General features: G+C 50.8%; 1 protein-coding gene across 2 annotated transcripts in view; it reads left to right on the forward strand.

Moving 5' to 3' along the window:
* The first annotated feature begins 2,001 nt into the window (after positions 1–2,001).
* KLHL17 (kelch like family member 17) overlaps positions 2,002–20,283 on the forward strand; it is a 36,017-nt gene continuing 17,735 nt past the window's right edge. The window contains exons 1-4 of one of the 2 annotated variants that reach the window (XM_054008855.1): positions 2,034–2,079; positions 3,020–3,243; positions 5,797–5,952; positions 19,203–19,466. In XM_054008855.1, the coding sequence (XP_053864830.1) occupies positions 19,256–19,466 (211 nt within the window). In that variant the 5' untranslated portion in view covers positions 2,034–2,079; positions 3,020–3,243; positions 5,797–5,952; positions 19,203–19,255. Of the gene's footprint in view, positions 2,080–3,019; positions 3,244–5,796; positions 5,953–19,202; positions 19,467–20,283 lie in introns of both variants that reach the window. The other variant, XM_054008856.1, reaches the window with a different exon arrangement.

Raw genomic sequence — 20,283 nt, forward strand, 5'->3', positions numbered from 1 at the left:
GGGGTGGGGAGCTCTCTCTCTCTGTTACACTCAAGAGGAACAACAGCAGGACCATACTGGGTCAGATCAGTGCTCCATCTAGCTCAGTGTCCTGTCTTCCGACAGCGGTCGGGGCCAGATGCTTTAGAGAGAATGAACAGAACAGGGAATTATTTCAGGGATCCATCCTCCGTCATCCACTCCCAGTTTCTGGCCGCCAGCCAGGCCAGGTCTATACTAGGAAATTAAGTCAGTAGAACTATGTCGCTCTGGCGTGTGAAAAATCCACACCCCTGAGCTAGGCAGGTAAATTGGCCCTAGTGTAGACAGCGCTATGTCCATGGGAGGGATTCTCCCGTTAAGTCTCTCATGGAGTATCTACGCTGATGGGAGAAGCTCTTCTTCACCAGTGCAGTGTTTTGAGTGTAGACGTGCTCTCAGAGACTTAGGGTTGCACTCAGTTCATGGGGTTGCCACCCTGACCATCTTGGCTAATTGCCGTTGATGGACCTCTCCACCACAGAACAAGCACTGATTAAAACTGGAGGTATGCTTGTTTTTTGAGCTCTGAGTCTCTCTACTGTTATAGTATCAAGTATCGGGGGGGCGGGGGGGAGCCGTGTTAGTCTGTATCCACAAAAACAACAAGGAGTCCAGTGGCACCTTAAAGACTAATAGATTTATTATGCCCAGATAAATCTGGTAAGGTGCCACCAGACTGTTAGACTTTAAGGTGCCACCAGACTCCTTGTTGTTTCTACTGATATAGAGACCGGGATTTCAGTATTAAACAGCAAACACCAAACCTTGAAGCACATTGCTTTTTAAAGATATCAGGTGATAGGCCGGATTTGCATAAGTGACTAGTGATTTAGGGTATGTAGGTGCCCAGCCTGAAACTCCTCCTAGGGGCCTGGTGGTCAGCACTTTGTGAAAATCAGGCCCCTTTAAAGTGCCTCAAGTTGGGCACCCAAGTAACAAATTATTTTGGAAAATGTTGACTTGATCTTTATAGAACTCTCTCTATGATATCTCTGGGTATCCATCACTATATCAGCGCAAAGAGATCTATTCTATTCTATTCTACATAGGTTCTTACACACTGAGCAACTTTCACTCACATGTGGTTCCTTCTCTCTTACCCTCTACCTAGGGGGCGAATAGTGCGCAATGGAGTGTTTTGTTTTGATAGGAAGGTGAGTTTTTTAAAAGTGCTCAGAGCAAACGTGTTTCAAGATGGAATATTTATAATTTAATACCAAAATACTATCTATCTCACATTTTCTACAACACATATCGTTTAATATTTAATGTATGTTCTTGAGTATTAAAATTTCTCTCACACCTATTTTATAATGCTAACATCTATTTCTCTCTGTATTTACAGACACACATATAAAGATTGCAATACTGCAAGAACTTATATGAATCCCTTAGGCCGCAATTCATGTGAGTCTGTTGGATTCAATGGGGCTCCACAGTAGTCTATCCTCTTCGGGGCCTTACAGACAAATTGCATTCCTGTGGAGGAAGGTTCCAGTGATGTTGGATCAATTTTACAGGTTGCTTTTTGTTTGTTTGTTTGTTTTTAAGTACTTCCCTCATTGTGAAGGGGGTTGTGTGTCTGTTGCAATGGGACACTTTCAAATCTCACCCCTTTGTTAAAAGAATCTCCCTCATCCAACCTGTTCCCAGTTTGCCAGCCCTGATATTAATTATTTTAGAAGATTTTTTTTTTTTAAAGAACGTGCCACTTTTCTATTAGGATTTGTAGTAACGCTGACCGACGCCTCCAACACAGCAATGAAAGGGAAGGTCTAGCTAGAGTCAGACCATACAGCCCTACTACGGTATATAGGGTTGCAATTCAGGAGCAGGCGGCGACTTTACACGGAAAGAGCTGTTATTGCTCCAGACACAGCTTAGAAAGGTGCACTGGGGAGAAAAGGAAGCCCCTTTGTGACATAGGCAAAGGGGAGGGCGAAGGGGGGATTTGAACCCGTGAACTGAGTGCAACTATGGCTTAGCTAAGCCACTGGGATACCGTCCTGTCTGAACAAGCCAGCGCTAGCGCCTAGCCCCCCCACAAGTTTCACTTGGGTGAGTGTGCTCTGGGAAAGGGTCTTTATTATTTTTTGCACGCAAGGGGCGCGAGACATTGGGGACTGAGCAATGGGGAGGGAGATTTAAGGTGGACTCACTGCAGAGCCACACATCCTTGTTGCAGTCTCCTGTCTCCATCATGCATGCAGCCGGTGTCCTGCGATTAACTCCGTTTGCAGGGTGATGCGGTATAGTGCAGTGCACCCCCCCCCCAGGTCCGCTATGATTCCCCTCCCTCCCAGCCCCCCAGGAGCTTGCCTTGCAACATAGCCGGGCCATCCATCCCTTTTGCAGACCGTTGTTTGTCTGTTGCTGGTGGTGGGATAGGCATCAGACCAGGCACGGGCTGGTGTGGAGCCTGCAAGGCTGAGCTCTGGTGGGCGAGGCGGACGGACCGACCCTGATGTCTTGCCAGTCTGCATGTTAGCGAACGCACGGCTCGGCTCGGCGGGGTTATTTCAGGTGACTTCCTTGTGGAGCGCGGCTGCTTCCAGACCTGGCGGCGGGATTCAAATCGGGACTTGCCGGGTTTGAAGTCTTGTGTATATGACATATATTGCATGTTTGCAAAAGCCTTTCGGGGGGGGGGCGCGAGCCGTGGGGAGGGTCCAGGGCAGTTTAAAATTCCTCTGCCCCCCCCGACTACAGTGGCTAAAAGGCTGCAGTACTGCACCCTCCAGGAGACCGGCTTTTTAAGGAGGAACTCCCCCAAGCCTCTTTCCCACCGTGAAGCTGCCCCTGCACACCTGGGATGGGTAAGGGCAGGCTCCCCGCTCCCCCCCGGCACTACACAACGCCCTTTGCTGTGACTGTGGTTTGAAAAGAGAGGGCAAACGCGTCGTACCCAACTCTCTGCTGGGGAAGATTGGGGAAGTAGGCGGAGCGGCCTTAAAAGTCTTGCCTGCACCTGGTTGGTTTACATTTGCGTCAATTTCAGCCCTGTAGAATTTGGGGGGCTCAGGACAAAGGAATCGGGAGCTGGAGGCCCTCGGACCATCTTAAACCTGCTGCCTCCCGTGGCACAGCCTGGAGCGAGAGAGGGGCTGCTGGGTGGTCCTGAAGAATTAGCAGCGGGGGACAACACACACACACACACAGCATCTTCCTAGGAGACCCGGGCGCTAGAGATTAGTTATGAGCCATCTCCCTGCACCTATATCTGTAAGTATGACCGAGCAAGGAGAGTCTATGAAGGTGGGAAAGGGGAATGTAAAGAAAAAATAATCCAAAGCATCCCCTTTCCCTACCATGCATTTCTGCCCCTCATATTCTGTTAGTAACAAGAACATTTTTTTTTTAAAGGGGGCATGAAGAGTCACAATTTCTCCTTGAGAAGTTGTGCCCTGTCTTACTACTGTCATCAATTCTGGTTGCAAAAATGAGCTGTGTGCCAAGTGGGATTTGGTTGGGGTTTTTTTTTTTTTGCTGAATTGTGTAAGTGGGAAGCGCTCCTTCCCATAGCACTGCAGAAATTAGGGCCATATATAGCTTCTGATGAACCAGGCACTTTCTCCTGGCTAGCGGGAGAGTCTCTAGTGAATTTGCTGTGTGTGTGATGTCCCTCTTAAAGGATCGTTTTTTACACTAGGACTGATATGGCAAAAATATGTAACTTCCACACCATAAAGCTAGTGAATTTGTTTGCAAGTTGATAGAGGGTTGGGATTACATATGGAGTGCCCTAAGGTAACATGATGCCATTCGTCCAGTGAAATGTTGTAAGGAAACATTAAAATTTAAGTTCTGATTAAACCTGCCTTTGTGTCTCACGACCAACAGGACCCTAACACTTACATGGTGGGGTTTAAAATCCATTTTATTCCCCTGTGTATAGCTGATCCAGGCAAGTTATTTTAAAAAGTCCTGGGTTTGAAATAGCTGGTCTGCTTTAGCAGGCTCGGGTTGCTGTCTGTCAGTATCGCAGTGCCTTTCTCTGTGCTGCTATAGTTAAGCATCTCAGTCCTAAATAGGACTTGTTTTTCATCATTTTTATATAACTCATTAAAAAAATACTCTGAGCTGAAGCCTCATGAGATTTGGGGGCGCAGAGGGGAAGTTTTCAACTTTCTAGGTGTTCTTACAATTCCATTCCTATTAACTCTACAATGTGAGAGATGAAAACTGCCATCATGTTAGTCTTGATATTCCCCACTGTGCCAAGCAGTTGAAACAGCAAAGGTAGGAGTACTGCTGGGGGGAGACCCTCCAAGCCCGATCAGTTGCACCAAAGAGGATTTTCCTGTTCCCCTGCTGTGGCTGCCTTTGAAGTGGAGGAGAGAATCTCCCGCTGCCGCTGTGACATCTAGACTGGCGGAACCAGTCCCAAGTAGCGAGCAGTCTGATTCATCCAGACTGCCTCAGCTCGGTAACCGAGTAGAGCATCACCGCTCCGAGGAGCTGTTGGCTTTCAGATAAGGTCGGTGGAACCCAGGCTGTTCTTAGGGGCACTGGAGGGAAGAAATGCACAATAGCTGCTGGATGGCCTTGCTCACCAAGGTGTGGGGTTGATAGACAGTATGGCGGTCAGCCACTTGCAAAATAGACCTGTGTCCTTTCTGGCAGGTTAAGGCCAGTGCAGAAACTCTGGGCCCACTTTGATCATTCATGCCTCTTCGATGAGAAATAATCTGCCAGCTGCCCTTGAGTGGCGGATAGATCCTTCCCCAAGAAACCATCTCTGGGCAGCAATCATTGCTGCCAGGGAAAGACACAGTTGTGGCTGAATTGCTCTGCTTGGATTTTGTGGGTTGCCCGTGATCTCTGCCCATCTGGCTGTGGAATGGAGACAATGGATATTGGTGGGTGACATTCCCTTCTAGCCATGGACACAGCTAAAACGTCCACGTTGATTTGATATGATCTATCCACCACTTCCACCCTTGATGTCTGCAAGGTGTTGACTCGCCTGTGTAGTCTAGTGAGGGTGGGCAGAATGGGTTTGTGATGTCCTGGAAGGGAGTGATGGGACAATTGCTGCTCCTCTCTAAAGGTTCTTGCATGTAGGCGCCCATGAATTTCCCTCCTTCATGCATATGAAGTAAGATGGAGAGGCTGTGAAATACTTTTGGGCTGCTTTGTCCAAGTATTGGTGACACCAAGCTCTGTCTCTGTCACTGAAAGCAGATTCTAAGATGATATTCCTGTCGCGATTTCTGACCAAACCATGAAGCCAGGTGACAGCAAAGTGGGTATGACTTACTCCTGGTCAGGAACTGGCAGGGGAAGTCAGTTGGAGTGGACCGAAGTGGTGCCTGCACCCTCTGTTCAGGGATCTATGTTTGTAGTCCATGGGTCCTACTGGAGCTGGTATTACTTTGAGAGCACAGGAATACTAATGGCCCATCATGCTCTGCATCACTTTTGGCTGCTGGGGGGGCTGCAAGGGCTCCTCTCTGCACCAGCCCTTACTACAAACACCCATTGCTACATTCGTTCAAAGGGGGCGTAATTCAGTGGAGGAGGGTGCTGAGGCTCTGAACTGGTGGAGCAGCTTTGGGGATTTTTTTGTCTTGCTGAAAATGGTTCATGAATATTTCTACCATGCCCAGGAAAGTGTAAAAACTCCTTATATCCTGGCTGGTGAGTGATCCGTGACCTGCAAAGGATTTCTGGGATAGGTAGCTCTGTCACACAGCCTCCTGCGTAAATAATATATCTTTTTGTCATCACAACAGCTCGGGTAAAGACCATTCTAGCATCTCTCTCTTTTTAAAGGCCTAGCTTGGTATCCCAGACTGTGACGCTCAGAAGGAACCCATGGCTGTCCATTGTCCCCACTTAATTTTGTCCTCCACCTTGGGGAGCTGGGAGTGAAGCTGGGAGTCGGAAGATCTGGGTTCTATTCCTTGCTGAGCTGCTGTGTGACCTTGGGTGAGTCCCTTCAGTTCTCTGGCCCTCTTTCTCCTCCCACCTGTCATTTGTCTTGTCTGTTTCGTTTGGGGTTGGGACTGCCTGTGTTTGTACAGCACCCGGGGCGATGGGGCATCTGGGGCGGCTGTAATACAAAAAACGAATATTTTCAACTAAAGGTAAAACTTCCTCTGGCTCGTATGAAAGAGAGTCCCAGCAGAGGCAGGTGAGGACTGTGCATGAGCCTCAGTTTGGCTGTAGTGAGGCTACTGTCCTTAATGTTATTATGCAAGGACAGCATAATCCTAGAGCCAGCACCACACTGCATCACTTGGACAGAAGTGAAGGAAAGACAGGACCACTGAAAGCAGCCGAGCAGGCCCTCTACCTACCCTAGTGCTCCCCTGGGCCTTCCAATTGATGGACTCCTGCTGCCTCCAGGCAAGTGCACAGGGTGGGGTAAAAGTGCTCCCACTCTAGCCCTTCCAGTGCCGGGGAAAGCAGAACTTGACCCTCTGTTTTTGTACATTCATCAGCATGTCCTGTTATTTGACAGCCTGTGTGTTCGGTACTGTACATTGACATTTCATAAAGAGGTAGAGAGAAAAGGCTTAGTTTAGTGTCTGGGCCTTTAATGGGCTGGTTTGATGTTGAACATGATGAGCCAGATCTTCAAAAGACCTCAGCACCCAATGGGCTCCCTGTTGGCTGAGCCCTTCGGAAAATCTGGCCCCAAGAGTCCACTGCTACAGGATTAGTCCTAACCTTGCAACCGCATCCATGCAGGCGGATCCCTGTATGAGCCTCAGGATTCCATGTGGACATGGTTGTAATAATAATACCCAGCACGTCACAAAAGAGAGCAGTATCATTATCCCCATTTTACAGATGGGGAAACTGAGGCACAGAGCGGTACAGTGACTTGCCCAGCCAAAGTCACCCAGCAGGCCAGTGGCCGAGCCAGGAATAAAAGCCAAGTCTTTTGAGTTCTAGTCCAGTGCTTGAGGCCACAGCATTGTGGCTTTCGTTTGTAGTGACAACGTACACACAAGGTTTTCCTACCCATCCTCAATGGACATATTCTCTCCTTGAGATATTGGAATACTGCTGAGGAGTAAGTGGCCTGTGGAGCAGAACAGCTGGCAGCACCACACCTGGGGGAGGAGAGTGATGTCTTCCTCCGTGGAATTGATACTTCCCTGAGATGGGTACATGGGATCATGTTGCCTCCTGTGAGGTCTTCGTCCCCGCTCTAATAAGGAGTGGCCATGGTAACTGGTTACTGGATCTCAGTCCTTAGCTTGCTTAGGGCTAGAGCGGAGGAAGGATCTCCTCCTCCCCCTCACTTCTGCACAGGGTTGGGAAGATCCAGGCCTGGAGGCACCCCGTCTGTTGGGTACATCTGACTCCCCTTGCCGCAGGAGCTGAGCGCCTCCCCAGTGTATTTACACTGCCTCTCTGGAGGTGAAAGAACTGGATTTGGAGGAGTTTGTGTGAAGAACGTACTGGGGAGGGGTGGGGAAATCAAGCCAAAGACTCGGCTTTTGCATTTAGCTCCTAACACGGTGAGGCCTGTAGCCCCTTATCTCTCGCAGGAGCAAGAGTTCCATAGCCCAGGTGCAGATGCTGCTAAAGCTCTGGTCTGGCACTCCCACCATCCCCCTTAAGGGGTTGCCCTAGGCCTGGTCCAGCCCTAAATTAGCACTTCTTTTAAAAAATACAGGCACATGGGAGGAAACGCTTTAAATAAAGAAAGGCACCAAACCTCCCCACCCACCAGAGCAGGCTCCCGAAGCCCCGATGAAGGTTGTTAAAACAATAATACTGACCTGGGCCAAACAGCCAGTGTGCCAATCCCTATGCCCCGCCTGCAGCCACCACAATCTCTGCATGCTACAGAGCTGGCGATTGTGTGCGTTCCACCCCCAAAGCTACACATACTCCCTGGCAGCCTGTCACTGCCTTGCCGATGTCTAGACAGGAGGATTCAATGCACGTCGTTATGTCTAATTCATAAAATCGTATCGGGAGAGCTGGGAGCTAGAGCCGACTCGCACAAGCGAGACGCACTATCTGTTGCACCCCACATTGGCTCTAGGCAAGTCTAAGAGCTGATTAATGCTGCTGATCAGCAGGCGCTGTGTTTGTGTGTGTGTGTGTGTGTGTGTGTGTGTGTGATCTTGGGAGCAGAAAGAAGCAGCTCGGTCAAGGAGAATTATAGATACTCTGTGGATTGGGTCCTGGTGGCCTGCAGATGGCGGATGCGCTTTGGGGAAAGGTACACAAGAGAAGAGGCATTTTTCAATGATGTTTTAGGCCAGGTTGTAGTAGAGGCTTATGCACGTGGTGGGAGCTCGCTGGGTCTTGCTGCAGAGGACGTGTCTATGTGCTGGGATCTGCTGTTTGGCAGCAGGAGGCCATGACAGACGCAACATGTACTTCAGTCTTTTGGCTTCTGTTGCTGGCTGGCTCGGGGAGCGGGAGCTGTGTGCTTTCTCCTTCTGTTCTCCCTCCCTGCGGGTGAGGAGGGAAATCGTGAGATGGGGATGCTGAGCTCCCCTTCCTCCGGGAGTCAACGTTGACTCTTCCTGTCCCGACATATTTACGTCTGTCAGTAAGGAACTGTGCTAATCTGTGGCATCTGCAGGGCAGAACTGGTGTTTCCTTTTGAGTGCCACCTTCCCAAGCACACTTGATCTTCCCTCCTGCTGCTCTCTGCTGTGTCGTCTGGCTTCTAGCTGTGCTGAGCTGAAGAAATCAATGGGCTGTTACAGCGCCGGATTTGCTTCGCTGGGAGGTTAGCCGTGCAACAAGCTCCTAGGAAATGGGGATGGGAGGTTGCAATTCCACAGGAAATGTCCTTTTCCGATAGGCCCCTTGTGCCGCGCTCTAGCTCTGCCAGAATACCGGCACATGGACTTTTGTGGCCACTATTCGTGTGTTTTGCCTGTATAACAGGGTGGTGAGAATTTGAGCTGCTGTATGCACTAGGGTGCCTACCAGCATTCCAGGGATATGAAGGATAAGTGTGTGGAAAGTATGGGATCATGCTTATTTTTAAGGGGCAGAATCTCATCGTGTCTTGGTGATGGTTCAAAACCATCCCTTTATATCAGAGTCTGGTCCTTTGGGGCCCTGGAATACCAAGAGGAAGGGCCTTAGAATTTATTATTGCTTGCAAACATCTCATCTGCTCTCGTGTTCCTTAGTAGCTCCTTCTTGGATCTAGGCTGTTGGACGTTGGGCACAAAATGAGGGACACTTACAATACTGCACAGGTGGCCACCCTCGCTTGGACCTGTGTTAATTTGATGCAACCGCTTGGCAATGCTGCTCTTCAAAAGGAAGGCGAGAGGGGTGCGAATTTTCAGGCACACCGGGGATCCGGTTTGTTTTATTGATGTATTTGCACATGCTGTATTTCTGGCAATGTTGTGCAAAAGAACAACAGAGCCTATTGTTATGCTGTCAGTGGGGTGATGTATGCCTCATGATTGATTGTTCCTGGGGACTGTGTCCTCTGTTTGTGTTCTGCCCCAGTGTGACACAGAGGACAACTTCTAACCCTATCTGTGTCCTCAAAAAAAAAAAAGGGGGGGGGGGCATTTGTGTGCAATTCACACACACGCACATGCCAAAAATTGAGGATTTTGAATTGAGTTTTCCCTAGAACAGTACAAATGCCCCCAAAGTCCTTAGGACAGGGCTAATGATTAGCATCTTTTTAAAAGAGGAAATGGGGAAAGCATTTAACTGCATTCAACATATAAAAAATGTTTAAACAGGGAAAAAAAACAAGTCTTCATTACTATTTTCTAGCAGTGCCCCAGTCAATAACAGGGGCTGCACAAATACAAGAAGAACATGGTCCCTGCACCAAATAGCTTTATGTTTACATATATGTTTAATCCCAACCTGTGGAGCCCTGTGGACATGGGTGAGTTCCCTACCCTGATCCTGCTGCAGCTCATGTAGACACACTGGTTTTTGCCCAGACACGCCATTTTCCTGTTCTTAATTTAATTAACCCTTTAAGGCAGGGCTGTGCTTACCTGATGGCAGAATCAGGACCCAAGTCCATCTCTGTGGGTACAAGGTCTGCTGACATGCATCCAATTGCAGGATCAAGGCCATCAACTTTATGCTTCCTCCTGGGATGTCTTAAGGAGCGGCGTTCCTCTGGGGAGAAATCCTCCCTCGTGAGTCTGCCTTTTATCCTCCTGAGTTGGAGCTAATGAGACCCACTTGGTCTGGTTGCTAGGGTGAGTCCACAGAATAGCTCTGCACCTGAGCCTGGCACGCTCTCACACGCTCATAATGAAGTTTCCTAGGCAGGTGACCAAAAGAGGGAGGCCAGAACTAAGCACCTAATGAGCTTGCCTGAGCCCATGCCTCCTTGGACACGTCCCTTTTCTGCCCAAACTGTCCTCTCCTTTTGCTACTCCATGCACTTACAAGCAAGGAAGCAGCTGCAGAAGAAGCATGAGACTCTGCATCTCGGTGAGGAGGGTGCGCCTAGTGCTTGACCTTGCTGGTGCCCACGCATAACCTCCGTGTGCACCAGAGCACGATGGCATCGTGTTCCCTGCTCATGTGCCATGTACGGGCGTGTGCTCCCATTCTGCAGTGCTGAGTGCCACGAGGACACTGGCTAGAAGGCAAGATCCGGGCCTCTATGGAGACTCATTAGACCTGTTCTGTTGCAAGCAGCGCAGCACAGAGCCTGGCTTGAAAACCAGGTGCAGTGTCACACCGAGGTGGTGAAACGGGGGGAGGACAAGCTCGTTACGTGTGTGAGCAGAAAAAGTCTCATTGCTGTGGGGGGGTTGGGAACAGGCCATGTGATCTCTTGCCGCTTCTTCGTCCCTCCCACCCCCATCCTCCCACCCCATGACTCGGGAATGGGAAGGATCTACTTCCTACTCCCTTCCGTACTTCCCTAGATCTGGCTGACTGCGGTCCCCTTCAGGAACTGTTGCACAGCCTTGTGGGGTAGTGGGGGAAGGGAAACAAAAGTCGGACTCTTCGTAGGGCCCTGCTGCAGAGACAGGTGGGAGATGGTGTAGTCTGTATCTCTGCCCAATGGTCAGGCCACTAGCCTAGCACTTGGGAGACCCAAATTCAAGTCCTTGCTCTGGCACAGGCTTCCTGGGTGACCTTGGGCAAGCCATTTAGCTGCTCTGTGCCTCTGTTTCCCATCTGTACAATGAGGGTAATAGCCTCCCGGGGTGGTGTGAGGATGAATACAATAAAGATTGAGGTGCTTTAATACGACCGCAATGGGGAGGGGGGGCATATAAGTACCTTTAGCTAGATTTGGCTGTCACTGCTAGGTAATAGCCTGCAAACTGCTACAAAATACAGACCCATCACCTTCCCAAACTCAGCACTGAGAGAGCCACTTTCCCCCAGTGCCTGCATCCACCCTTCTCTTCCTCTTGTTCCCTCTCCTCAGCCTGTGTTTGGGGAGCTGCTGGGGAGGGGACGGGAGCGACTCTGCATGTCTGGCCCCCGCTGCACCTTGAAGCTCAGCCTACCAGCCACATGCTAGACTTCTCCTGCTTCCGGGCTCCTCTCTTTAAATGCAGCTGGATCGCCTCCGAGCCTTCGGAGCTGGCGCGTCACTGAGGAGCTGGCTGCCCCCAGGGGACCAGGCCTGCATGTCATCCCAATTCTCGAGTGGCGTGAGACGCTGGCCAGCTGCCCCAGTGGGGGAGCGCCGTGCTGAGGGCATTCTCCATGCCTGCTTCGCCCTGGTGATATTTGCCTGGCTTCTTCAGTGACAGTGAGCAATTCCTGAGGGGTAAAATCCCTGCGGTGTGTGTGTGTGTGTGTGCAGGCCGGGAGGGGAGCTCATTTTCCCCGCACTAGCGGGGGGGATATGTCCTTAAAACACCACTAGCTAATAGCAATGGTGCAGCCATAGACGCCGTGTCAGAGCCAGATTAACCCTGCCCCTTGTGAAGTTGTCCACACCAGTGCACAGTGGTCGGGGGGGAACCCAACCAAGTCAGGCTGATGAGGATTCAGATTGCCCCCTCTCTGCGTTTCTTCCTGCTCCTCCCACTCCTTGCAGCTGACTGGATACTGAAATTTCAGTGCTTTCACTGGTGCAGAAGTGGCCTTGGGTTTTGGCCTCTTGTCAGCCACAAATCTGATGCATGGTTTTTAGGGCTAGTATAAGACTCTCACTGGTGAGTTGGAACCAGGAAGCCGAGATGGACAGGGAGCTGTACTGCCAAGGAGAAGACACCACTGCGCTCTCTGAGCTGTGGTGCAAGTGAAGTATATTGTGCATCCTGGCGGGCTCTTTTGTTAACCCTTTTCCTTCTGCTTCCCACTGGGAGTGAAACCCAGCAATGGTCTTCTCCAGTAGTGCTGTGGAGTGGTGCTGATTCAAAGGCAACGTACGAGTGGAGAGATGCTGCGGGAGGCCGGATCTCTGGCTCTAAGATCCCCGGCCTTTACTCCGTGAGCTAAAGATCTCGGTCCATTAGCAGACTCAAACCTGTGTATGGCCCAGCCGTAGCATCGCTCCACATGACAGGTTACTTGAGGAAGCACAAAAGTTGAATGTTGGGTACGTCAGCTGGAGGGAATGTGACCTTCTACCCAGCAGCCACCCGGGAGTCCCCCGACACCCTGGTTCTTGCAAAGAGGCATCCTGTGCAGAGCGTTTCAGAGCTCCCAGCTGGCAAGGTAGCCAGGATTGCAGACCCAATGGAAGCCAGTTCTCCCAGGCCCGTCTGTTTGAAGGGCAACCCCGGAGCCTTTTTCTGGGGGACTGACCCTCTGGGCCCTGTTCACAGCTCAGGATGTTTCCATTCACACCCTCCAAAACATGCTTTTTGTTCAAGAGAACAGCCCTCCCTTTGGGTCAGGATCATTTGCATTCATTAACCGAGCCGTTGTGCACGGTCACCCTCTGTTTTTTGTTGTTGTTTTTTTTTTCCAATCGTAACCTAAGATATTAATATTCATCGGCCGCTGAATGTATGCGAGCTGACGTGTGACACGTGCAGCCCAACGTCTGCGCGCTCAACAAGAACAGGCTTGTTTCTCCCCGTTTGTTCAGGAGACTGGCTCGCTCTCTCTCCTGATCCAGGCACTGTTCCCTGTTCGTTCCCTCTCAGTGGGGCTGACAGACCTTCACTTCCTGAGCGTGAGGTTTTCCCTTGTACGGTTTTAGTGCTGGCACCTCAGCGGAGAGTGCTGCTAGGAACTGGATCCCTCTCTGTGCTCGCAGCGCAAGCAGGGGCAGAGCGAAGATTCCCTTGTTTCTCTGCCTCTTTCTACGGACGGGAACTCACACCCATTGAAGGCAAAGGGGCAGCAGTGCGAACAGGATCGGGCCCTGTATCTGCAGCACAAGGCACGGCAGTGCAGCATGCATGAATTCTGACTTGGTGCGACCGCCTCTAGGAATGGGGGAGCCCAATCTCTATGGTCTTTGTTCTTTAGCCTCTCCATGGAGACTGCTAACCAGGGGGCCCAATTAGAGCCCATTATAGTGGCCTCTGATCTTCAGCTGCTCATCTTCAGCTTGTCGTCATGGTGACTGGCAAGGGTTTGCTTTTGTTCTCCATCAGACCTTGTATGAACACCTGTCTAGATATTCCTTCTCTATCTCTAATGGCCCTTGCTGTGTTAACCATCAGACTGTGTGGGGGTGGCATGGCTGTACTGGGAGATAATCGGTTGTTTCACACCTTCCGCTGATTCACCTTTAACTTTCCTGAGTATCCCCATGTAGACAAGCCCTTGAACGCAGAACCCCTGGCATGGCAGAGAGAATGCCGGACCCTCGTACACAAGGAATGGGAGGAACAGAGCCCCTGGCAGGGGGCAGTTGTGGGGTGTTCTTGAAATAGATGGGGATGGGAGGTGGCATCCAGTGTATGGAGGGATGCAAGGAGCCCCTGGGGTGTCTAATGCACTCAGCTGACACAAACTAAGCCGTGTGTGAGCTGCCGGTGGATTTCTTGGAGACTTATTGATAAAGAACAGATAAAACTAGATTTCCGGTTGTTAGCTACAGCCAGGGATGGTGCTCCACCCGCCATCCCGATGGCTCTGCTCAAACAACTGGCTGTGGGATACTTAGCAGCTTTAACATTTTAATGTTGACTAGTGACAATTCTCCATCAAGAGGGAAGGGTTGGCTCCCACCCTGGAGCGGTTGTTTAGTCTGTCAACTGGGTGAGATGGGACAGACAGCACTGTACCTGTTCGCTTTCCCAGGGTTGTCTTTGAGGACTGAGTTACAGTGAACTGAGGTCAGTTTACTTCTGAGTGAGAGCATCCATGCAGGGGAGAATAACGTGCTTTAACTTATGGGCATTGACTTCACCCCTTCAGCTGATTTGCCTTAAGTCACTTCCCTGAGCCTCCCCATGTAGCCAAGCCCTTAAACTAAACGCCTACCTTCTGCAGGAACCATTCGGGTCACCTGAGCAGCCCTGCCCCAGGTGATGCCGTGTTTCATGTTTCCTTTCTTCAGAGCCTGACATCTGCTGGTGGGGAATGCTGTGCGTTGTCTCGTGTTGCAAGCAACCTGGCCTAACGTACAACCCCATAGCAATCTGACTGGGTGACTCTGCATGCCTATAGGAACCATCCCCAGCCAGTCTACCAATGATATACGTACAAGGCCAGTGAAATGCAGCGGCCTATGGAGGGGAGAGTGCAGTGTTTGCCAGCCCTTCTGATTTTATCCCTACTCTTGTGATGGTTGGTGGTTTGTCTATATCCTGAGAATCTCAGCTTACTTTATATATATATATATATATGTTTTGAGCTTTTAGGGTTGCAGAGAAGCTTGTGAGTCGAGTGCCCCCTGCAGGCTCAGACACCTGTAGGCAAAGAAACAGAACCAAAACGCTCTTGTGAGATTTGCTTAAAAAACATGATTTTCGATTCGTGGATTCCAAGCCCAGAAGAGACCATTGTGCTCATCTAGTCCAGTGTTTCTCAATGACCGGTCCGTGAACCGGTGCCAGTCCCTGAGATCTCCTGCATAGAACAGGCCAGAGAACTTGCCCAAAATCATTCCTTACTGGAGGGGCTGAGTCATTTTCAAGCCGCTGGAGTTGGAGATACTGAGAGTGGCAATCAATATCCAGTACACAGGGCAACAGTGAAGTGTTGTGCAAGGACCCCAGGGCAAGACAAGACCACAGGATGTTTTTAAAGACCCATCCCCAAACACCTCACTTAGTAAACTGCACTGAACTCTGTTTTTCTGCTGAGGAAGGGCTGGGAGGCCTCGCTGGCCATGAGGAGGTTTGAACCTGCGGTTCCAGGGCCTCTCAATAATGCAGTTTTAAAAGTACCTGGTTTCCTTTTATCTGATGATCCATTAGCTGCCCGTGCTCCACCTTCCCAGCAGGAATGGGATGCGGGGAGGGGGGCGAGTTGACACCTTTGGCTGCTGCTGTGGTCTCTCTGCATGTTCCACTGCCCTGTTCGTGACCCGTGTCCCCTTATGGCATTACAAAACTAGTGCTGGGTCTGCTTCTCTGGGACTCCTCCCCAATCGGCTGGCAGCCCCCCTGTTCCTGTCAATCACTGATGGCTAATGTTGCCTCTAGTAAGGAAAGGAGGGCTCTGTGCTCGAGGCAGGCTGGCAATTCAGTCACCAGTCAGAACCCCCCATGTAAAGCGTAAGGGGGGGAAGCCCAGGGAAGGGACTGGCCCCTACACATGATACTCTGAGAATGGCCCCTCTGTCACCAGGCTGGGAACCCTAGCTGGGAGGGGTATCCCCCAGGGATCTAGTGTGCTTGTGGCTTGGTGCATTCACTCTCCCGTTCCTCCCTCGCTGGGTATGCCGGATGCAGCATGTTTATGTGGTGGCAGTGTGGGGGGTGAACACCCCCAGGAGGTGCCTAGAGGGTGTTTGGATACAGCTGCTCCGCAAGCCCTAGCCAGGGAAAGCTGCGCAGGGTAATGTCTAGCGCCTCCAGTCCCCTGACCGCCAAGCTCTTTGCAAAGAGGGTATCGTTCTCCCCATTTTACAGACAGGTAAGTCACTTCCCCAAGGCTGGGCAGCGACTCAGGGGCAGAGCTGGCAATGGAACCCAGGAGTCCGGACTTCCAGCCCTGTTTTCTAAATTCTAAAGCCCCCCCCAAGCCCCAGCCTCCAATTTCAGCCAAGGCATGCCTGGCACTACGGGGCTCTTGCTGCAAGCTCAGGAGAGCGCAAGGAGAGATCTTTGTGTCCATTTGTTTCCTACATCTCTCTCTTTTCATGTAACCCCTTCCTCCACCACATCTGCTGGCGAGATGGGGGGAGGAGCAGGCGAGCGATTCCAATTAGAACTGGAGCATGCCTAAAATTGTAATGGGCAAAAGCGCGCCTGGTGGCATATTAAGAAGGTAAACTAGCTTCAGGAGGCGCACGGATCTCTCAAGGGAGCCTGGGGGTTTGTCTTCAGGAGATTGCACCTGGGGAGGGGACTAAAGCAATTATTGCAAAGCCCGTCCAATACAATAAAACAGTCCTTGATCCCAGCCTGAGGGGGTAATAATTATACCTCGCATTCACCACGCCGCCTTTCAGCCCAGCGCTTTACCCACGTTAATTAACATGCCTGGTGCGTATGATGCATATTGCAGCTTCACTAAGGACTCTCGTGATCAGTGTTTGGGCTCCCAGGAGCTACAGATGGAGAAGGTCTATTTGATCATCCGATGCATTTCCCCCTTTCAAGGGCATGATGGTGTCCTGTACTCCCCCCACACGCACCCATCGCTAGAAACATCAGAGTTTTTTTGGTTTTTGTTTTTTTGCTTTTGTCCTTTGTCTGTGAGCCTTCACCGGAGACGATGGGGTGAGAGTCTGAAATTTCTCTCCTTCCTCTGTGTAATCGAAGTACCAGAGGGCATTGCAGGTTTCTCTCCTGCATGTTATTGTACCCCCCCATCAACCCCCGCCCCAATCCTGGTACATTATGTGCTGCTAAAAATAAATAAATCAATGTCTTCATGGCTGAGCAACTGCTGCATGGGGGAGTTCTATTTTTAAACTCCTTGTGGTCGGTGGCGTGTAGGTGTGGTGCAGGAGACAGAGGCTGGGGAGACTCTCGCTGCAGGAATGCGGGGGCAGATGGATTGATCAGAACGTGGCTAATGATTTTTAAAAGTTGCCTTTTTCCTTCCTCTTCCTGTCTCGCGCTTTCTCTGTTTTTGGGGTTTTTTTTCTTTTTCTTTGGCTGCTGCTTGCAGTGAGAATCTAAAAGCCTGTCAAACACCTTTCAAAACATGGCAGGCGGCTTAGACACATGTGGCCTGATCAGCATGGCAATCGAAGAAGGAAATGTCTTAGCAGAAACAAATACCTTTCTTTCCCACATCCCTCAAATAGGGAACCCCTCCCCCCCAGATTCACTAGGGATGATGGGGATTAGGGGTGGTGCAACATGTAATTCTTACTCTTGAAATTCAAAGGGTATGTCTGTGGCGTGCTCTCGTGACCCCATCCAGGGGGGATTTTTCTTGGTGAAGCAACTACACCAATGTTGTTCAAAGACACTACTGAGTGTGGGTAAAGCGGGCTTGGCATGACACCCCATCCCCATGCCCTGCCTGCAAAAAATCCAAAGTCATTTGCCAAAAAGAATTTCCAAAACCTTGACTGAGGCCGTGGTTGGTCTCCAGGACGATCGGTCTCCTTAGCTCTGCTGTAGCCAAACAGCAAGTTGTTGGGCTGGGAGAGAGAGAGAGAGAGTGAGAGTGTGTGTGTGTGTGTGTGTTCAAATCTCTGACGTCAGTCTAGCAGCGCTTAGCGTCTCCGAAGTCCCAGGCAGCCCAATGGGATCAAGCCGATGTAGGAAGCATTACCCACCATAGGGAAAATTCTTCTCCCACACCTATATGGGCTATATGATTAACTGATGTGCTGTATTGTTATCCCAAATGGGCTCCTCTATATAAAGGGAGATAACCTGGGGATGTTAGCCAGAGTACAAAGGACCCCCTCCTCAGCCGCATGTAGGAACAATAGGTCTGACCCATGTCTGAGTGTGTGAGCACCCCAGTTTGGTCCCCAGCAGAGCTACGTCAGGATATGAAAAGGCTGGGGGGCTCTGGGGTGGGGGTTGGACACGCACCGTACTGATTGGACAGACTGCATACGACGTGTGGAGGGAAATCGAGCATTGGTCTTTATTCTTTTCAAAGAAATCTGAAGAATTTCAAAGGAGAGAGGGCTCCTTTCCCAAACTGGGTTGCAGGATGGCCCCAGGTTCTGCGGGAGAAGTGACCAGAAATCGAAAAGGACAGACTGACTATTTAAACTGCAACTGACTAGTATTAGTGCCATATTTTGAAAAGAGCAAAGAGCTTGTATCAGTGGAATGGAGTGGCAGCTTCTTCTCCAGCTGCATGGTGATGAATTATTTCTGTTGCCATAGACCAGGGTCCCCATTGTGCAAGGTGCTGTAGAAAAGCATAGTAAGACACAACTCCTGCTCCAAAGAGTTTACACTCTGAAGAGGCAACTGGTGGAGAGGGAAACTGAGGCACAGAAGAGGCAATGATTTGTCCAAAGCCACACAGAGCCAGGAATAGAACCCAGGTCCTCTGAGTCCCATGGACTATTTCATAATCTACAACACTGAGAATGATACAGGGAACATGGGGTATTTTTTTTTATCATTCAGTTTTTTAGTCTTGTCTTTGTTTTAATATCCTGGGTCTTTTAATTAAGCTGTGTCTGACCAATGCAGAGCTGGCGTGCTATGGTAAAGGGAAAAGGCAGCAGTGCAAACTTAATGCCTACGCTGGTGTAGCTTGGAAATGTGCATTGTTAGACTGACCTGGATAAGATATCTGGCTATAACTTCAAGGAAAAGCTCCTGTGTACGTTTCTAGCCACGGCTCCAACAGAATATTGCCCTGATTTTAATTACACCCAGGGGGTTATGTCCTGCCCTCAGTTGGACCATTGCAAGTGACGGGGTCTTTGCCCTGGTGTCCACAGCTTTTGGCACTCCCGTGGTGTCTCAGTTCCTCTGTGGCATTGGATGCTTCTCTAGGGTGATTCTTGCTCATGAGAATTCACTGCAAAGTTTGGGGGCAGGAAGGCGTTTTCCTCCCTGTGGGGCCCATTGCAGGGGACCTGGTATGAGGGAAGCTCTCCTCCTGGGGTGGCTTTGAGCAGGCTTGTTCTGCTAGGGAGCCAGGGAGTGTATGGTTTGGTGTGGGCCTTGAGGAAGTGGCTGACCCTCAGTTGTTCCTCCTTCGCTGACCTCCCTGGCTTTCCCCTGCAGTGACCCAGAAGGGGCCCAGCTGAGAACCGAGTGCCTGCCGTCGCCCTGCAGCCATGGAGGGCGGCATGCAGCTCCTCAACCGGGACGGCCACAGCATCTCCCACAATTCCAAGCGTCACTACCACGACGCCTTCGTGTGCATGAACCGCATGCGGCAGCGGGGCCTGCTGTGCGACATCGTGCTGCACGTGGGCACCAAGGAGATCAAGGCCCACAAGGTGGTGCTGGCCTCCTGCAGCCCCTACTTCCACGCCATGTTCACAAGCAAGTATCCAACTCTTCCCAGGAGCCCACTTTCTCCCCATTCCCTCTTGTCCTTCCCTGCGGGCCTGCAGAGCTCCAGACCACAAACCCCCTCCTTCTCCCACTCTCTCGGACCTGCCTCTCAACCCACCTCCCCCTCTTGCAGCAGCAAACCCTTCCCCCACTCAAACCCACTTCCCTCACCAGGCCTTCCATCCCCAACCCGCCACAGATAAAAAGGCTGGAAGTTTGGGTTTCCAAAGACATCTCCTGCAGGCTGGGGGCCCCATCCCCCTCTTGCTGACGCCAAGGGGAAATGGCGGTCAGTCCAGTGATATGAACAAGGAGGGAGAGGGGAACGGGGATTGGGGTCTAATCTAGACCTCACGTGGTCTTAACTAAGCTCCAGGCTTTTTAGTTTTTGATGACCTAGGAGCACAGGTGGTGGGGAATGTCAGAGCTGACGCTAGCCTGTCCGCAGCTCAAGGTCTAGTTTTAAGACAAGGTGGAGAGAGGACTCCAGTTAACGGCAAGCGAGAGATGCCAGGAGGAAATTCTGAGAGAGGGGTGGAGGAACCTCTGATTTAAAGGCAAGGGAGAGGCCCCAAGGAATCGGTGAGCAGGGGTCTTCAATTAAAGCTGACACAGAGAAGCCCTAAGTAATTGGTGAGGGATCCCCAGGTAAAGGTGGGAGGGGAGAAGCCCCAAGAATCGATGGCTGGGGGTCCCAGTAATATACCTGGGGAAACTGTTGCTTTGTTCAGAATCATTGGCTTGTTCCACACACGGCCGAGACTGCCCTTAGGCCGTGTGCCTGTCCGGCTGGGCCTCACTGGAG

This window comes from Malaclemys terrapin, chromosome 19 (assembly GCF_027887155.1).
Source record: "Malaclemys terrapin pileata isolate rMalTer1 chromosome 19, rMalTer1.hap1, whole genome shotgun sequence".
NCBI classification, from domain to species: Eukaryota; Metazoa; Chordata; order Testudines; family Emydidae; genus Malaclemys; species Malaclemys terrapin.